Source organism: Silurus meridionalis, chromosome 17 (genome assembly GCF_014805685.1).
Source record: "Silurus meridionalis isolate SWU-2019-XX chromosome 17, ASM1480568v1, whole genome shotgun sequence".
NCBI lineage: Eukaryota > Metazoa > Chordata > Actinopteri > Siluriformes > Siluridae > Silurus > Silurus meridionalis.
In genome coordinates, this window is record NC_060900.1 from 21,536,166 (window position 1) to 21,550,507 (window position 14,342).

The 14,342-nt window shown below is 37.2% G+C and overlaps 1 protein-coding gene across 1 annotated transcript in view; it reads left to right on the top strand.

Moving 5' to 3' along the window:
* LOC124400180 (solute carrier family 26 member 6-like) overlaps window positions 1–7,995 on the top strand; it is a 10,594-nt gene extending 2,599 nt beyond the window's left edge. Inside the window, exons 4-19 of the mRNA XM_046871824.1 lie at window positions 1–15; window positions 405–569; window positions 893–1,045; window positions 1,838–1,920; window positions 2,042–2,189; window positions 2,310–2,423; window positions 2,930–3,007; window positions 3,277–3,372; window positions 3,648–3,754; window positions 3,835–3,904; window positions 4,168–4,260; window positions 6,344–6,448; window positions 6,527–6,691; window positions 6,807–6,861; window positions 7,085–7,203; window positions 7,391–7,995. The exon at window positions 1–15 is cut by the window's left edge and continues 161 nt beyond it. Coding sequence (XP_046727780.1) covers window positions 1–15; window positions 405–569; window positions 893–1,045; window positions 1,838–1,920; window positions 2,042–2,189; window positions 2,310–2,423; window positions 2,930–3,007; window positions 3,277–3,372; window positions 3,648–3,754; window positions 3,835–3,904; window positions 4,168–4,260; window positions 6,344–6,448; window positions 6,527–6,691; window positions 6,807–6,861; window positions 7,085–7,203; window positions 7,391–7,414 — 1,590 coding nt within the window. The 3' untranslated portion in view covers window positions 7,415–7,995. The remainder of the gene's footprint in view (window positions 16–404; window positions 570–892; window positions 1,046–1,837; window positions 1,921–2,041; window positions 2,190–2,309; window positions 2,424–2,929; window positions 3,008–3,276; window positions 3,373–3,647; window positions 3,755–3,834; window positions 3,905–4,167; window positions 4,261–6,343; window positions 6,449–6,526; window positions 6,692–6,806; window positions 6,862–7,084; window positions 7,204–7,390) is intronic.
* Window positions 7,996–14,342: the final 6,347 nt, after the last annotated feature.

A 14,342-nucleotide genomic window follows, 5' to 3' on the forward strand; every position in this document is an offset into this window, starting at 1 on the left:
TCTGGCATCTTTCAGGTTTGTTTAACCTCTGTGTCTGTGTATGATCTTTTCTGGTACAAGCACTCATGATTGGCTGAGTATGTATCTGCATGAATGTATAGATGTACCAGAGTTCCTTTTAAAGTGGTGGATGTGTCTAGTTGTCAGTCATATCTACAATTATTATGAATTATGACCTAATTATTTTACATATTATTATAACACTATTACTTGAAGTATATTGCTAAGCTGTTGGTTTTGTTTTGTTCTCTATCAAATATAACACAATAGTGGCAGAATAGAACAGTAAATATAACAGAACTTAAGGCTGAAACAATGAGCATGCATTTATGCTCTTAAAAACTTTGTAAGGGTCCTTCACAAAATTATCCATTCAATCTGTGTATGTGTTTGTGTGTGTGTAGTTGCTCCTAGGCTTGGTGCAGTTTGGATTTGTGGTCACATATCTTTCTGAGCCTTTGGTTCGAGGCTACACTACAGCAGCAGCCATTCACGTTATTGTGTCACAGTTTAAATACACATTTGGGATCAGCCCAAAGCGCTACAGTGGACCTCTCTCTCTTATATATGTGCGTTTGAAAACACCACACTCACCATACACACACACACACACACACACACACACACACACACACACACACAAATGTATACATGCTGACCCAGTAAATTATTAATCTTTTCTGTGTTCATAAAGTTACTAATAAGTACATTTATAGTCAGTGGATGGTATTAGTAGAGGGTAAATGGAAGACTTGTCAAACATTGCAACCAAACAGAAAAAAACAAAAAAAAAATTTCTAATTTGATCCTTTAACTAGATTAAAACACATACATTAAAATTAGACAATCTTATCTGCAGATTTTCTCTATCTTGTTATCTGTCTCTTTTCAGACGGTGATAGACGTGTGCTCTTTGTTGGCCGAGACAAACATTGGGACACTAGTTGTGAGCATCGTAACTATTGTTGGTCTGATCATTGCAAAGGAAATAAATACCTATCTGGCACGTAAACTTCCTGTTCCTATTCCTGTTGAGCTTCTTGCTGTGAGTGAATTCACACATGTGCATCACCCACACACATATTTTAGTGTATATTTGATATCGATTACTGCTACCTCATGGCACCAGGTTTAATATGCTTGGGTTACTGGTGTCCGTGTTTGCACTTGTGTTTTCTTACAAAACATGCTCATATATACACTGGATTAGGCCATGCAGTTTCCACCTCATGTCCAGTGATTCCAGCAGAAACTCCAGATCCATCATAACCATGATTAGACGAAATATGGTTATTAAAATAAATAAATGAATAAATTAATGACTTATATATAAATTATTAAATTAATTTATACAATATAATACCAATATCAAAGTTCTGAACATTAGCCAGAACCCAAAACTGAACTGATACCCTTGTCCTCAGTTTTGGTAACATGTCTTAAATAAATTGTCCCTTGTTCACGTGTATGCTCATGTCACGGAACTTCATACACATAAAATGTCATTCGATTAGTTTGACCGAACACCAATTCAGCATTTCAGCCAAAAACCACGTTATTGTATATAAAGTACATGTATAATTCTTAAAATACAGTTATTTGAATACCTGTAGGCAAACAGAAAAAAACAACACATGCAATAACTCGATTTGTTCATTTTAGTTATTTCCTTAAAGATTTTGCATTATGGCATATTTATGGGTGTGATTTTATTTAAATATTACACTTAGATTTTGGAATAATGTAGACACACATTATATTTATGTTGAAAATGCCATTGTTCCATGGATATAAACACTTGTTTAATACATTTAAATCTTTTTGTTTGTGCATGTAGATCATTATAGCTACTGTACTGTCATGGCAATTCGATTTTAAGACTCAGTACAATGTGGAAGTTGTAGGTTCGATACCATCAGGGTGAGACTTTATTTCCTCTCTCTGTATTATAAATGTTCAAAAACACAACAAATGCTTTGTGTTGATAATGCTGATGGTCTGTGTAAATAACTAATTGACTGATTAAACTCTGTGTGTTTAGTTTGCAGGCTCCAGTCTTGCCTGCATTCTCTATGATGGGATCTATGATCGGTGATGCGTTTGCTCTGGCTGTTGTGGGTTACGGTATTGCCATCTCCCTTGGCCGTATCTTTGCTCTCAAATATGGCTACAAAGTCGACAGCAATCAGGCAAGACAGACTCATTAATAAATCAACTGCATACGTATGTTCATCGACTTTTGTAACATGCCATTGATGCCGCTAAAATCTCTATCTTTAATTATTAATTGTTTCTCCATACTGCTATAGGAGCTGATAGCATTAGGGCTGAGCAACTCAATCGGAGCCATGTTCCAGTGCTTCGCCATCAGCTGCTCCATGTCTCGCTCTATGGTGCAAATTAGTGCAGGGGGAAAGACTCAGGTTAGAATCAGGCATAAAAGCATTAATAAACATTCTAAATCAAATTAAAGACTTTTTCCAACATAACCATAGTTATGATAACATAATAGTTAAAATATCTATGTTCCTGTCAGAGGTAATTTTATCACTTGTTATCCAATTATTCCATATGCTACACCACAGGGAACATTATCCTTGGTCGGAACTTCAAAATCAGGCTTGGAAACGAATAATCGACACAAATTATTGACATTTCAATATATATGTCCCAAAGTGACAAGCAATTTTGAATAAAAACTTAATATTTTACATGTGGTTCTAAGTTATGTAAGCCTGATTCAAATAAAAAGAAAACTTTTATTTATTGATTTATATTAGTATTACCAATGCACATAGTAATGTGTTTCAGATTCCTTTGAAGGCCACGGAGTGTCAGAAAACCATAGCAATGATGCATCAATTTCTCTCTCTCTCTCTCTCTCTCTCTCTCTCTCTCTCTCTCTCTCTCTCTCTCTGCCTTTATTCAGGTTGCAGGTGCTCTCTCAGCTCTAGTGATTCTTGTGATCTTGCTAAAGATAGGAGAACTCTTTGAGGAGCTGCCGAAGGTATCCAGAATGTCAGAGAGTTAAAGGATAAAATGTGTGTTTGTGTTTGTGTGTGTCTGGCAACTGTCAGGAACAAAGTGCCAAATACATACAAAATGTATATACACTGTATGTATAACCCAAAGTCCTGAAATGTCTAAATATACGAATAGACAAATATACGCCTGATCATTCTGCTGCAAAAGCATGATAACGGGGTCTGTGTGTGTTTGCACCTGTGTGTGTGTGTGTGTGTGTGTGTGTGTGTGTGTGTGTGTGTGTGTGTCTAGGCTGTATTGGCTGCTGTTATCTATGTGAACCTGCAAGGCATGTTGAAGCAGTTTACAGACATTCGGACCCTCTGGAGGAGCAACAGAGTGGATATGGTAAGATATATATATATATATATATATATATATATATATATATATATATATATATATATATATATATATATATATATATAGAAAGAGAGAGAGAGAGAGAGAGAGAGAGAGAGAGAAGGAGACAGCACTGTTAAAAGGATGTTCTGTATGAAAAGAGAAATTTAGAATTATATTATAGTTCATTTATTCATTTATAAATGGACAGCATTGTGTTTTCAGTCTAAAGACAGAAGCTGTACTTTTGCCTTTTTGTTTACTGTGTTGTGCATCTGCAGCTTGTCTGGGTGATGACATTTATTCTCACAATCCTGTTAAATCCTGATCTGGGTTTGGCAGCATCCATCGCCTTCTCCATGCTCACCGTCATATTCAGAACTCAGCTGTAAGTGTGAACGTTCAAACTCATCTATTTATCAGATGCTCCTTTTGACCAAACATTAACATTAACACTGTCTTTTTCAGACCGAGGTATTCTGTCCTTGGTCAGTTACCTGGCACGGACATCTACAAACCCATAGAGGACTATAACCAGGTACACAAAAGTCAGGAGCCAGAAGGGGAAATTGTAAAAATCTAAAAGTTTCAGAAAAGCACCAATTCAGAAACTAAATGATCAATAGATAGATAGAGATGCATTAAACCATAAACATGAATACTGTTTAAAGGGAAAACAGACGTCTTTTACATGTTCATTATTAAAGACCTCTTATAAAGAACTCTTTAACATGTTTGTTACACAAATTAATGTTTTTCTATAAATGCATGTGTATGTGTGTGTGTTTGTGTGTGTTGCAGGTTACACAGATTTCAGGTCTTGTGATTTTTCGTTGCTCTGCTACACTGTATTTTGCGAATGCAGAGATGTATATAGAGCACCTATATGAGAAGGTGAGCTCACACACTCCAATACACCCATTAACCATCTAGCTATAGAATACTGATATCTATTACACAAGAAAATATCTAAACTTAAGAAACCTGATACAGAGCTAGAAATCTAGAAAATGGACAAGAAAAAGAGTAAGTAAAAACACAGGAGATTCAAACACAGATTAAAAGATAAGGATTTAATATAGATACAGGCAAGAGCTCCTGCGTTTGTGTGTGAGCCTTTATATGGTTGATAGTAGAGAAAATGATAAAAGAGCAGGAATTAGGTCATAGCTCTCCTCTCTCTCTTTATTTTTCATCATCATTTTCATCATTATTTTCAGTACACCAGTATGTTGCTATCACATATACAGTGGGGCAAATACGATTTTAATACACTGCCGATTTTTTTTAAGTTTTTCCACTTACAAAGAATGAAGAGATCCGAAATTTTCATTTTCAACTGTGAGAAACAGAATAAAAAATAAAAAAAATCCAGAAAATCACATTGTGATATATAAATAATTATTTTCCATTTTATTCCATGAAATAAGTATTTGATACAATAGAAAAATGGAACTTAATATTTGGTACAGAAACCTTTTTTTACAATTACAGAGGTCAGATGTTTCCTGTAGTTCTTGAACAGGTTTTCACACACTGCAGCAGGGATTTTGGCCCGCTCCTCCATACAGGTCTTCTCCAGATCTTTCGGGTTTTAGGGCTGTCGCCGGGAAACACAGAGTTTCAGCTCACTCCAAAGATTTTCTACTGGGTTCAGGTCTGGAGACTAGCTAGGCCACTCTAGGACCTTGAAAAGCTTCTTATGGAGCGACTCCTTAGTTGCCCTGGCTGTGTGTTTGGGGTCATTGTCATGCTGGAAGACACAGCCATGACCCATCTTCAATGCTTTTACTGAGAAAAATCTTGCGATGCATGGCCCCATCCATCCTCCCTTAATATGGTGCAGTCGTCCTGTCCCTGTTGCAGAAAAGCACCCCCAAACATGATATTTCCACCCCATGCTTCTTCTTCCTCCAAACACGGCGAGTGGAGCTTATACCAAAAATTCTATTTTGATCTCATCTGACCACATGACCTTCTACCATGCCTTCTCTGGATCATCCAGATGTTCTTTGGCAAACTTCAGACAGGCCTGGACATTTGCTGGTTTGAGCAGGAAGATTTTAATCCATGATGGTAGTGTGTTACTAATTAACTAGCATTTTTCAAGTTACTGACCAGGTCCTCCCGTGTAGTTCTAGGCTGATCCCTCACCTTTCTCAGGATCATTGATACTCTACGAGGCGAGATCTTGCATTGAGCCCCAGTCCAAATGAAATTGACAGTCATCTTCAATTTCTTCTATTTTCTAATAATTGCGTCACCAGTGGTTGCCTTCTCACCAAGATGTTTGCCTAATGTCCTGTAGCCTATCCCAGCCTTGTGCAGGTCTACATTTTTGTCGCTAGTGTCCTTAGACAGCGCTTTGGTCTTACCCATAGTGGAGAGGTTCTAGTCTGATCAAATGTGTGGACAGGTGTCTTTATACAGGTAACGAGTTCAAACAGGTGCAATTAATACAGGTAAAGAGTGGAGAATATGAGGGCTTCTTGAAGACAAACTAACAGGTCTGTAAAAGACAGAATTCTTGCCGGTTGGTAGGTGATCAAATACTCTCAAAAAAAAGGAAATTATTTATTTAAAAGTCATACAATGTGATTCTTTTGTTTTTTGTTTTTTGTCTCTCACAGTTGAGGTGTACCTACAATGAAAATTACAGATCTCTTTGTTCTTTGTAAGTGGGAAACCTTGAAAAATCAGCAGTGTATCAAATACTTATTTGCATTGGTGGTTCAGTGCTTAGGACTCTGGGTTATAAGGTTGTGGTTCAAGCCCCAGCACCACCATGCTGCCACTGCTGGTCTCTTCAGCAAGGCACTTAACCCCATCTGCTCCAGGGGCACTGTACCATAGCTGACACTGTGCTCTTCTTGTATCTTGTATGCAGTTCAGATAATAGAATACTTTCCATATTTCATATCATGTTTATAGTAATGTAATAGTTTAAATGTAATCTCACATCTGTGTCTGCATGTAGAGTGGGGTAGATGTGCCCAAACTTCTCTCACACAAGAAGAAGCTTGAGGCAAAGAGACTCAGGAAAGAGAAGAAAGAGGCAAAGCGAGCAAAAAAACAAGCAAAGGTAAAACCTGGATCATGACCCGGTGTGTTGAATGTGCATGTGAATGTCAGTGAGTTTTGACTTTTTGGCTTTTTCTAGGTGGAGGGGGAAGAAATGTCAGACAGGGAGGGAAAATATGAAGTTTCAGTGATAGTGTGTCCAGAGCTTGACCAGGGTCATGACCCCACTATACCCAAGGCCATCATCCTCGATTTGAGTCCAGTGAACTTCCTGGATACAGTGGGAGTGAAAACTTTACGCAATGTGAGAATCCTGTCAGAGAGTCTGCTATTTTATATATGTGTTTAAAAATATATGTAATAGAAACCAATAAAAGAAATAATTTAATGCCTAATAAGATATCATCTCTCTTTTGTAGATCCATAAGGACTTTGGGGAGGCTGGAATTAAAGTGTATCTATCAGGCTGTCAAAGTAAGTAATCTATACTGTACTAACCCAAGCTGATCTGATGAAAGCATGAAAGCATCGTAAACCCTTGAGCAATTTATACATGCTGACTCTGGAGGAAAAACTATTACAGCAACTTCTATCTATCTATCTATCTATCTATCTATCTATCTATCTATCTATCTATCTATCTATCTATCTATCTCTCTCTCTCTCTCTCTCTCTCTCTCTCTCTCTCTCTCTCAAGGTTGTGTTACTGACAGTTTGGGAAGGGGAGATTTCTTCAATGACAAAGTGACTAAAGCGATTCTCTTTTCCACTGTCCATGATGCTGTTCTTCACTACCAAGGAGAAAACACACCGGAGGTCAGACATCAAAACACACACACACACACACACACACACACACACACACACACACACATTAAATACAGCCATGGTAATGAGGAAATATTACATTGCTGGCAGTTTTACAGAGGATAATATCCTGAAGGCTATTATTGCAACACACACTTATGAATAATACCTTTTCTCTTCTTCTCTTCTTTCACAGCCTAAAAAGGCCACACATTTCTGAACCCGAATCGATCCACAGGGCATCCTGAGTGTGGCAATAAATATGTGAAGTTTTAAAAATATGTATGTATATTTTCAAGTTTAACACCACTCTGTTAAAACCACTCTGTTACAAAAATTTTGTTTGTGGGTTTTTTTTTTATTACTTGTGTATTTCTCAGTTATTTCATTAATAACTGACAAAAAACGATTGCTGGTAGTTGTGTTAATGTCATTATATTCTGTGTAAACATCAGCACATTATGATATATTAATATAATATAATATAATATATTACATTGTATAGTGTCATTTGTATAACACGGTATGACATCTGTCAGACATTTCATAAGCCAATAAAGACATGATATATGGACTATATGGACAAATGACACATGACTATACAATTTGCATGGACATTTTAAATATTCCATTCCACATTTAGTTTCCTATTTTCAGTTATATTAACAGAAAAATATGTTCCACTAGATTATGTAGTGTACTTGAGGAGATTGGTGCTTATTCAGCCACAAGGGTGTTAGTTAAGTCAGGTATTGATGTAGGCTGAGGAGGCCTGGGGTGCGGTCAGAAATCCAATTTATCCCAAAGGTCTTCAGTAGGGTTGAAGTCAGAGCTCTATAGCAGGCCACTCAAGATCTTTCACTCCAATACATGTAAATCATATCTTCATGGAGCTCACTCTGTGCACAGGGGATTTGTCAAGTTAAAACAGGTTTGGGTCTAATAGTTTAAGTGAAGGAAATTTTAATTCTACAGCAGCCAAAGAAATCCTATATACAACTGTGTGCCTCCAATGTTCAAGATCAGGATTTTCAATTCTTTTGTCCATATAGTGTATTAACTTCTCTATTATGATAGATCTGATGCAATAAATAAATGTAATACAAATGTGTCATTAGTTTGAATGTTAATAAATAGAATAACACACGGACAGAGGTTTGTTTGATGACTACACATGTAATAGAAATATGCTGTTTTCATGCTGTTTTGCTGGATATTTGTGAATCTTTAAAATCATATTAATAAAGCATTAATATCATTTTAAACAAACTTTTTCTTTTTTCCTTCAGATGCATTGAATTATAATCGATCCTAGTATATACAGAACATTAAACAGTAGAAAAGTCAAACATTCTTTGCCACTGAGCTCCACTAGGCGGTGCTGCCGCCCCCTTATTATCTCTTTTCTGCTGGTGTTTTCTTTATAGTCAACGTCAAAGGCAACTATAATAAAATTATTCATATTGCATTTAGAAGAAAATTGGATGAAGAACCCTTCAGTCCTATATTATACATCTCAAATGAATAAAGACTACTACTGTAAAATTCTGTATTTATTCATTTAAAATGAAATTGAGAATGGATGTGGGTATAATCATCTGCTGAAATTGAGGGTAAGCTGGATCATTTATAGCATGTAGTTTTAACACTGTCAGTGGTGTTTGAGAAATTGCTGTACTATTTGCAGGTCCAGTCTTATATGAAAATGTAATCTTAAAAAATACCCCTTATACAGTAAGTGCCCTAAGCAGACTGTTTCACGTTTTTACCCATGTGTCATGCCAACCGAATGACTATTATTGTAATGAACATTCCAGCTGTTAACTGTAATTTAAGTACCTTTTTGTAACTTTCTGTAACTGATATATAAGTGACACTAGTGCATGCTCCAAGTTATATATAATTGCTCTATTGTACCATTACGTACAGGACTTGTATGAATAATGATACAAAGAAATGAAATTAAAAACATGTCAATGTAGATAGAGGAAACTTTTCGAACATGAGAAAGTCTTTAGGGTCGATGACTTTCTTGCATGAAAAGCTAAATTTTTTTTTACCCTCATACAGTCAAGAGAGAGAGAAAACACTTGAGGTTGCTGATCACAACTGATCACAGGAACATGAACGCACAAAACACAAATGACTTCTGAAAAAAACTGTATGTGAGAGATCACCTTATAAACTACTGGATTACTATCATATATTATCACAAATTATCATATATTTTGACACCCATACTATTGTATTTTAAGGTGAGATTTTTTGTTTTTTTGTTTTCGTGTAAAACCAATAGACAGAATGGTATGAAACCAGGCTGTGGGCTAACTGTAATGGCTTCAGCTTAGTTTGTAACAGTTATTCAGTAGTAGTCAGGCCTGCTGCTTACACACAGTGACACAGCACCTAGGTTTGTTGAGAAATTGGGTTAATATATTCTTGCTATTCTCCATCAGTAGTCTTGTTTTGGGCACAGTCACGGGTGTAATGAACAGTAACAAAGTTGATTATTTACCATGAAGCCAGTGGAGCATTACAGATGCTCTGACAGATGTGTCTGGGTGTATATAATACATACATGAGACATTTTAGAACATCTTATTTTAAAAAAATGTCTCAAAACACAACATTGGCATTTAAATATTTGGTGCAGAAATGATGCTAGGATTTGTGTGTGTGTGTGTGTGTGTGTGTGTGTGTGTGTGTGTGTGTGTGTGTGTGTGTGTGTGAGTAGGTGGTATTATCTGCTGTTGTATGAACATGCATACCTTATTGAGGCAGGCTGGAGAAATTCCAACACTGAAGAAAATAAAGACAAGGCAAGTGAAAAACAAATGTTTTGTCATTTCATTTCTTTTAACAAATCAGCTTAAAAATTGTCTCCAGGTTACGTATGTAACCATGGTTCCCCGAGGGAATGAGTCGCTGCATCAAAAACGATTTGTGAATGCTTCCATGTTGTCCATGCTCTGGATCACGTGTATAATCAGTCCAATGGAAAGCGTGGCATCACCGGTGGGGTTAGGTTAAGACTGTGTTCCTCTTGGCCATTTCCTCTCTCAAGAGATTAGGGGATCTTTAGGCCCTCTCTTTGGCCATCCTTTCTTGTAATTTACTCCAGGCTTGGCCAGTGTCTTCCTCTACCCTAGACCAGGGTATGTTCCTAAGGTACCCTCGGTTGTCCCACAACCAGTTATGATCCAGAGATTCTCTCCTCCTCCCTTTTAGGCCCAAGACCAGGAGAAGTTTAACCAACCAGTGCGAGCACTGGACAACAAAACAGAACCGTGGAGGAAGTCGGAGAAGCTGTTCGTCTGCTATGGCCCTCCAAAGAGAGGTCCCCCTGCGAATTAGCAGACATTTAGCAGATGGATTGTGGATGCTATTTCTTCCTCTTATGAGTCCTCTGGTCTCCCCTCTCCTTTCGGGGTCAGAGCACACTCCACTTAAAGTGTGGCTGCCGCTAAGGCTTAGTCCTCTGAAGTTTCCCTCCAAGACATTTGCAGCGCTGCAGGCTGGTCCAACACGCTGACCTTTTTTGAGGTTCTATAGCCTCAACCTCAGTTCCACTCCTTGCCCCTCTGTCCATTGCCCTAGCTGTGCCCGTCCACACTAGGTAGGGATTGGTCAGGCTGGCTGGTCAGGCCCCCCCCTCTTTTAGCAAGAGAGGCAAAGCTAAGCACTTTCAAAGGAAAAGAAACTACCTAAAAGCTTGCTTCCGAACTTTGCGAATGGGTGCTGGACCCGGCAGGTGAGAGAGGCAAAAGGGACGAGCCCATCTCCAACTCCTCTGCAAGGTCCGCTTTGCCTTGAAAAAAGCTGGGCCAGGACCAAGAAGAGCTATATATATAGTGGGGCCAAGGAGAAATGCAGGGACGAAAGCAGTGCTTTATCTTCTTGGTTGCTTTCATCCTAAAAGAAAGAAAAACTTTCTTACCTTACCGGGCAAACACACAGAGCTTTTCCTGAACAACAGAAGCTAGTGCTGGTTTTACTTCATTATGGAAAGAAGGATGTCACATTTTAACCAAGCTTTAAAAGACAAATCTGGTGAACAAGAAAGACACAAAAGAACAGCACAGAGACAAAAGAGAAAATGAGCCAAAAATAACAGGACTGCCTGTTGTTCAGGCGAGGTATTAATTCACACTCGAACACGAAGACACACATTTATTCACACACATTTCTGTATGAAAAAAAAAGATTTCTGCACACATATGTAGTATATCTCAGCTTTTATTTACATGTACTTTATAAGCATGTATACAGTAATCAGTAGATACTAAGTAGATATTAAAAGCAATGTACAGAGACATACACATACACATTAACAGCTGTAAGAACAGCATGATCTCTCCCTACATATTTATAAAAGGCTTCCTTTTATTGGCTCCAGAGCAACAGGTACTGTATCTACTGTATTTATATATATATATATATATATATATATATATATATATATATATATATATATATATATATATATATATATATATAGAATATCATCCAGCATATTTTGGAATTATGTGAAACCCTAAATAGAAATCTCAGATGATACTGGGAAATATACATTTAATGCAAACATGGTCCATAAATATGGAATTATTGTAAGTAAATGAAAAATCTAGCTAGTTAGGCTATGCTAACATTATACTAACATTTGCTGGCAGGGTTAGAAGAATAGAATAGCCTTTATTTGTCACATACACATTACAGCACAGTGAAATGTTGTTCTTCGCATATCCCAGCTTTCTTGAAAGCTGGGGTCAGAGCGCAGGGTCAGCCATGATACGGCGCCCCTGGAGCACAGAGGGTTAAGGGCCTTGCTCAAGGGCCCAAGAGTGGCAGCTTGGCGAGACCGGGGCTTGAACTCCCGACCTTCCGATCAGTAATCCTTAACAACTGGAGCTACCATTCCCCCCCGATTCCCCCTAACCGATTCCAATACCTCATTATCTAAAACGTATGAGTTACTGTTTGTATACGTTTTTCTAAATGTCCTCAGAGGAACACAGAGGAGCACAGTTGTTTTATTAATTTATAAGGTCTAAAGCGAGAAATAGTCAGCAGCTCCAAAAGTATACATTAGTTATGGAGCAATGATTTACATTAGCATGTGGGTGGTGTAGGTGTAACACCTTAATAGCAATATAGTAATGAATGACTATGGGTAATACTGTTTCATTTCATTGTTAACTACTGAAGAAATGTATCAGCATAAATTTTACTTTAGTGCTTATAGTATTAGTAGTATTGTCTCAGGTTTAGGCCAGACCTCAATGTGTTGTCTTCTGCCTTCTGCAATTTCTTCTGGTCTCTTTAGTTTCCTTCCACTGCCCAAAAACATAAATACAGTATAAACTACACATAGATGCAAGCAAATGCATAAATTATTCTCTGGTATATAATTTGTCCCTGATATTATAAATATAAATGATCAATGAGAGAAGGAACGAAAGATAGTGGGCATATAAAATGTGAGCATGACACAAGCATTGGGGAGTGATTAATGATTATAAAATCATACCTCTGATTGTCTGAATACAAAGGCAAGCATTTACAAGCCAACACTGAATAGCCAGTGAACCACTAGTTTCAAGAAAAACAATTATTAGCCTTCTTTTACTCATTTAACTTACTTTCTTCATCAGAAAGTCATGTGGTTTAGGTGACCAAAGGTTCAGGTGTTCACTTTAAACTGTCAATAAAGACAACAAACTAAAAATATCATGGACAGTTTAACATTTTGTTTGGCAAAAGTGGAAAACTAGAGAAAGAGCAACTCCACTCAATCTCCACATCTTTTCTTAGGTTCCCCCTATCACCACCAAAATAAATGTGCTTATTGTACTATCCCATAAAGAAATCAAAGTGCATAGCAACCAAGGAGTTTAATACTTAGAATACAATATATAGTTTTAATAGTCACAAAGCAATCAGTGGTAATTAAAACTGAAAAAAATAAGCAAACATTTTCGGTAAATTGATAAATTGACAAATTGATAAATATTTAAAACTTTTTATCTTGTACTTTACAACATAATCTTTTAACTGAACAGGCAATCTGACGAGCCTTGAACAGTATGCTGAGGTGCAGTAGTGGAACTTTCCACCTTTTGTAATGCAGTGACTATATCATTAGGCAATGTGGCATTAGGCTAAACTGATTTTGGCTGAGACTGTACCAAAAACAAGGGCCTAGCTAGTGTTTGGTGTGGTACTCCACCAAAAAGAAAATAGAAGACAAGATTTCTCTAACAGCATGTGCAGATGAATTACAAGTAGCAAGGTAACATCCTTATCAATTGGTCGTGTAATGAGAAATTGTACATCTGACACTGTCTGAAGTAAAGAACAGGTACTGTTTGAGACAGCTATGAAATACAACCTATGTTAGTTTGTCAGGAGCGTTCTTTGGCTAAATAGCATATAGGACTACAGAACCATCAGTAGGCTGAAATGTTTGTCACAATGTAAGGCCCTTTCCAAGGTGAAGCAAGTTTATATTGGGCATGGGCAGGATTGCTCACCCAAACAAAATCTATCTCATGCTATGAGATCCATTTGACCTTTTTTTTTTAATTGTATTTAGCTTTTTGTTGTACATGATCATGGTCATAAGGCTCTTGATAGGCCCTGTGAGCAAACTGTAGCTTTCTACAAACAGATCTAGAACATCTGCAGGAAATGCTCTGAAAGCATCAATAGCACAAAACAAATTAACTGCCATTTTGACTTTATTGATCTCAAGATTGTATCCTACGGCTCTGTTTGCTGATAATTTTTTCTCAGTTGATCTTTCACGGTGTGATTACGTATTTTTTAATTAAACCATCTTCTTTAGGATGGTAAGTTTCTAGTTTAGTCACACACCATTTTGGAACACAACTTCTTTGTTAAATCTGCCTCAAACTGGCATCCTTGATCACACAGTTCTGCGTTCTGCGATATACTGAAATACAGTGTGCAACAGTTGTAACCCTTTGGCTTTTTACAAACTTTCATATTTGGTGAAATAGTCTTAAATGGTTAAGACATATCTATGCCCTGACTTTGTCACAGGAAGCTCTGTATTGCCAGTTGGCACCTTTTAAAAGGATGAATAGTACAAATACTCTGTAAGGGAGCTACTCTATGAGGGACTGACA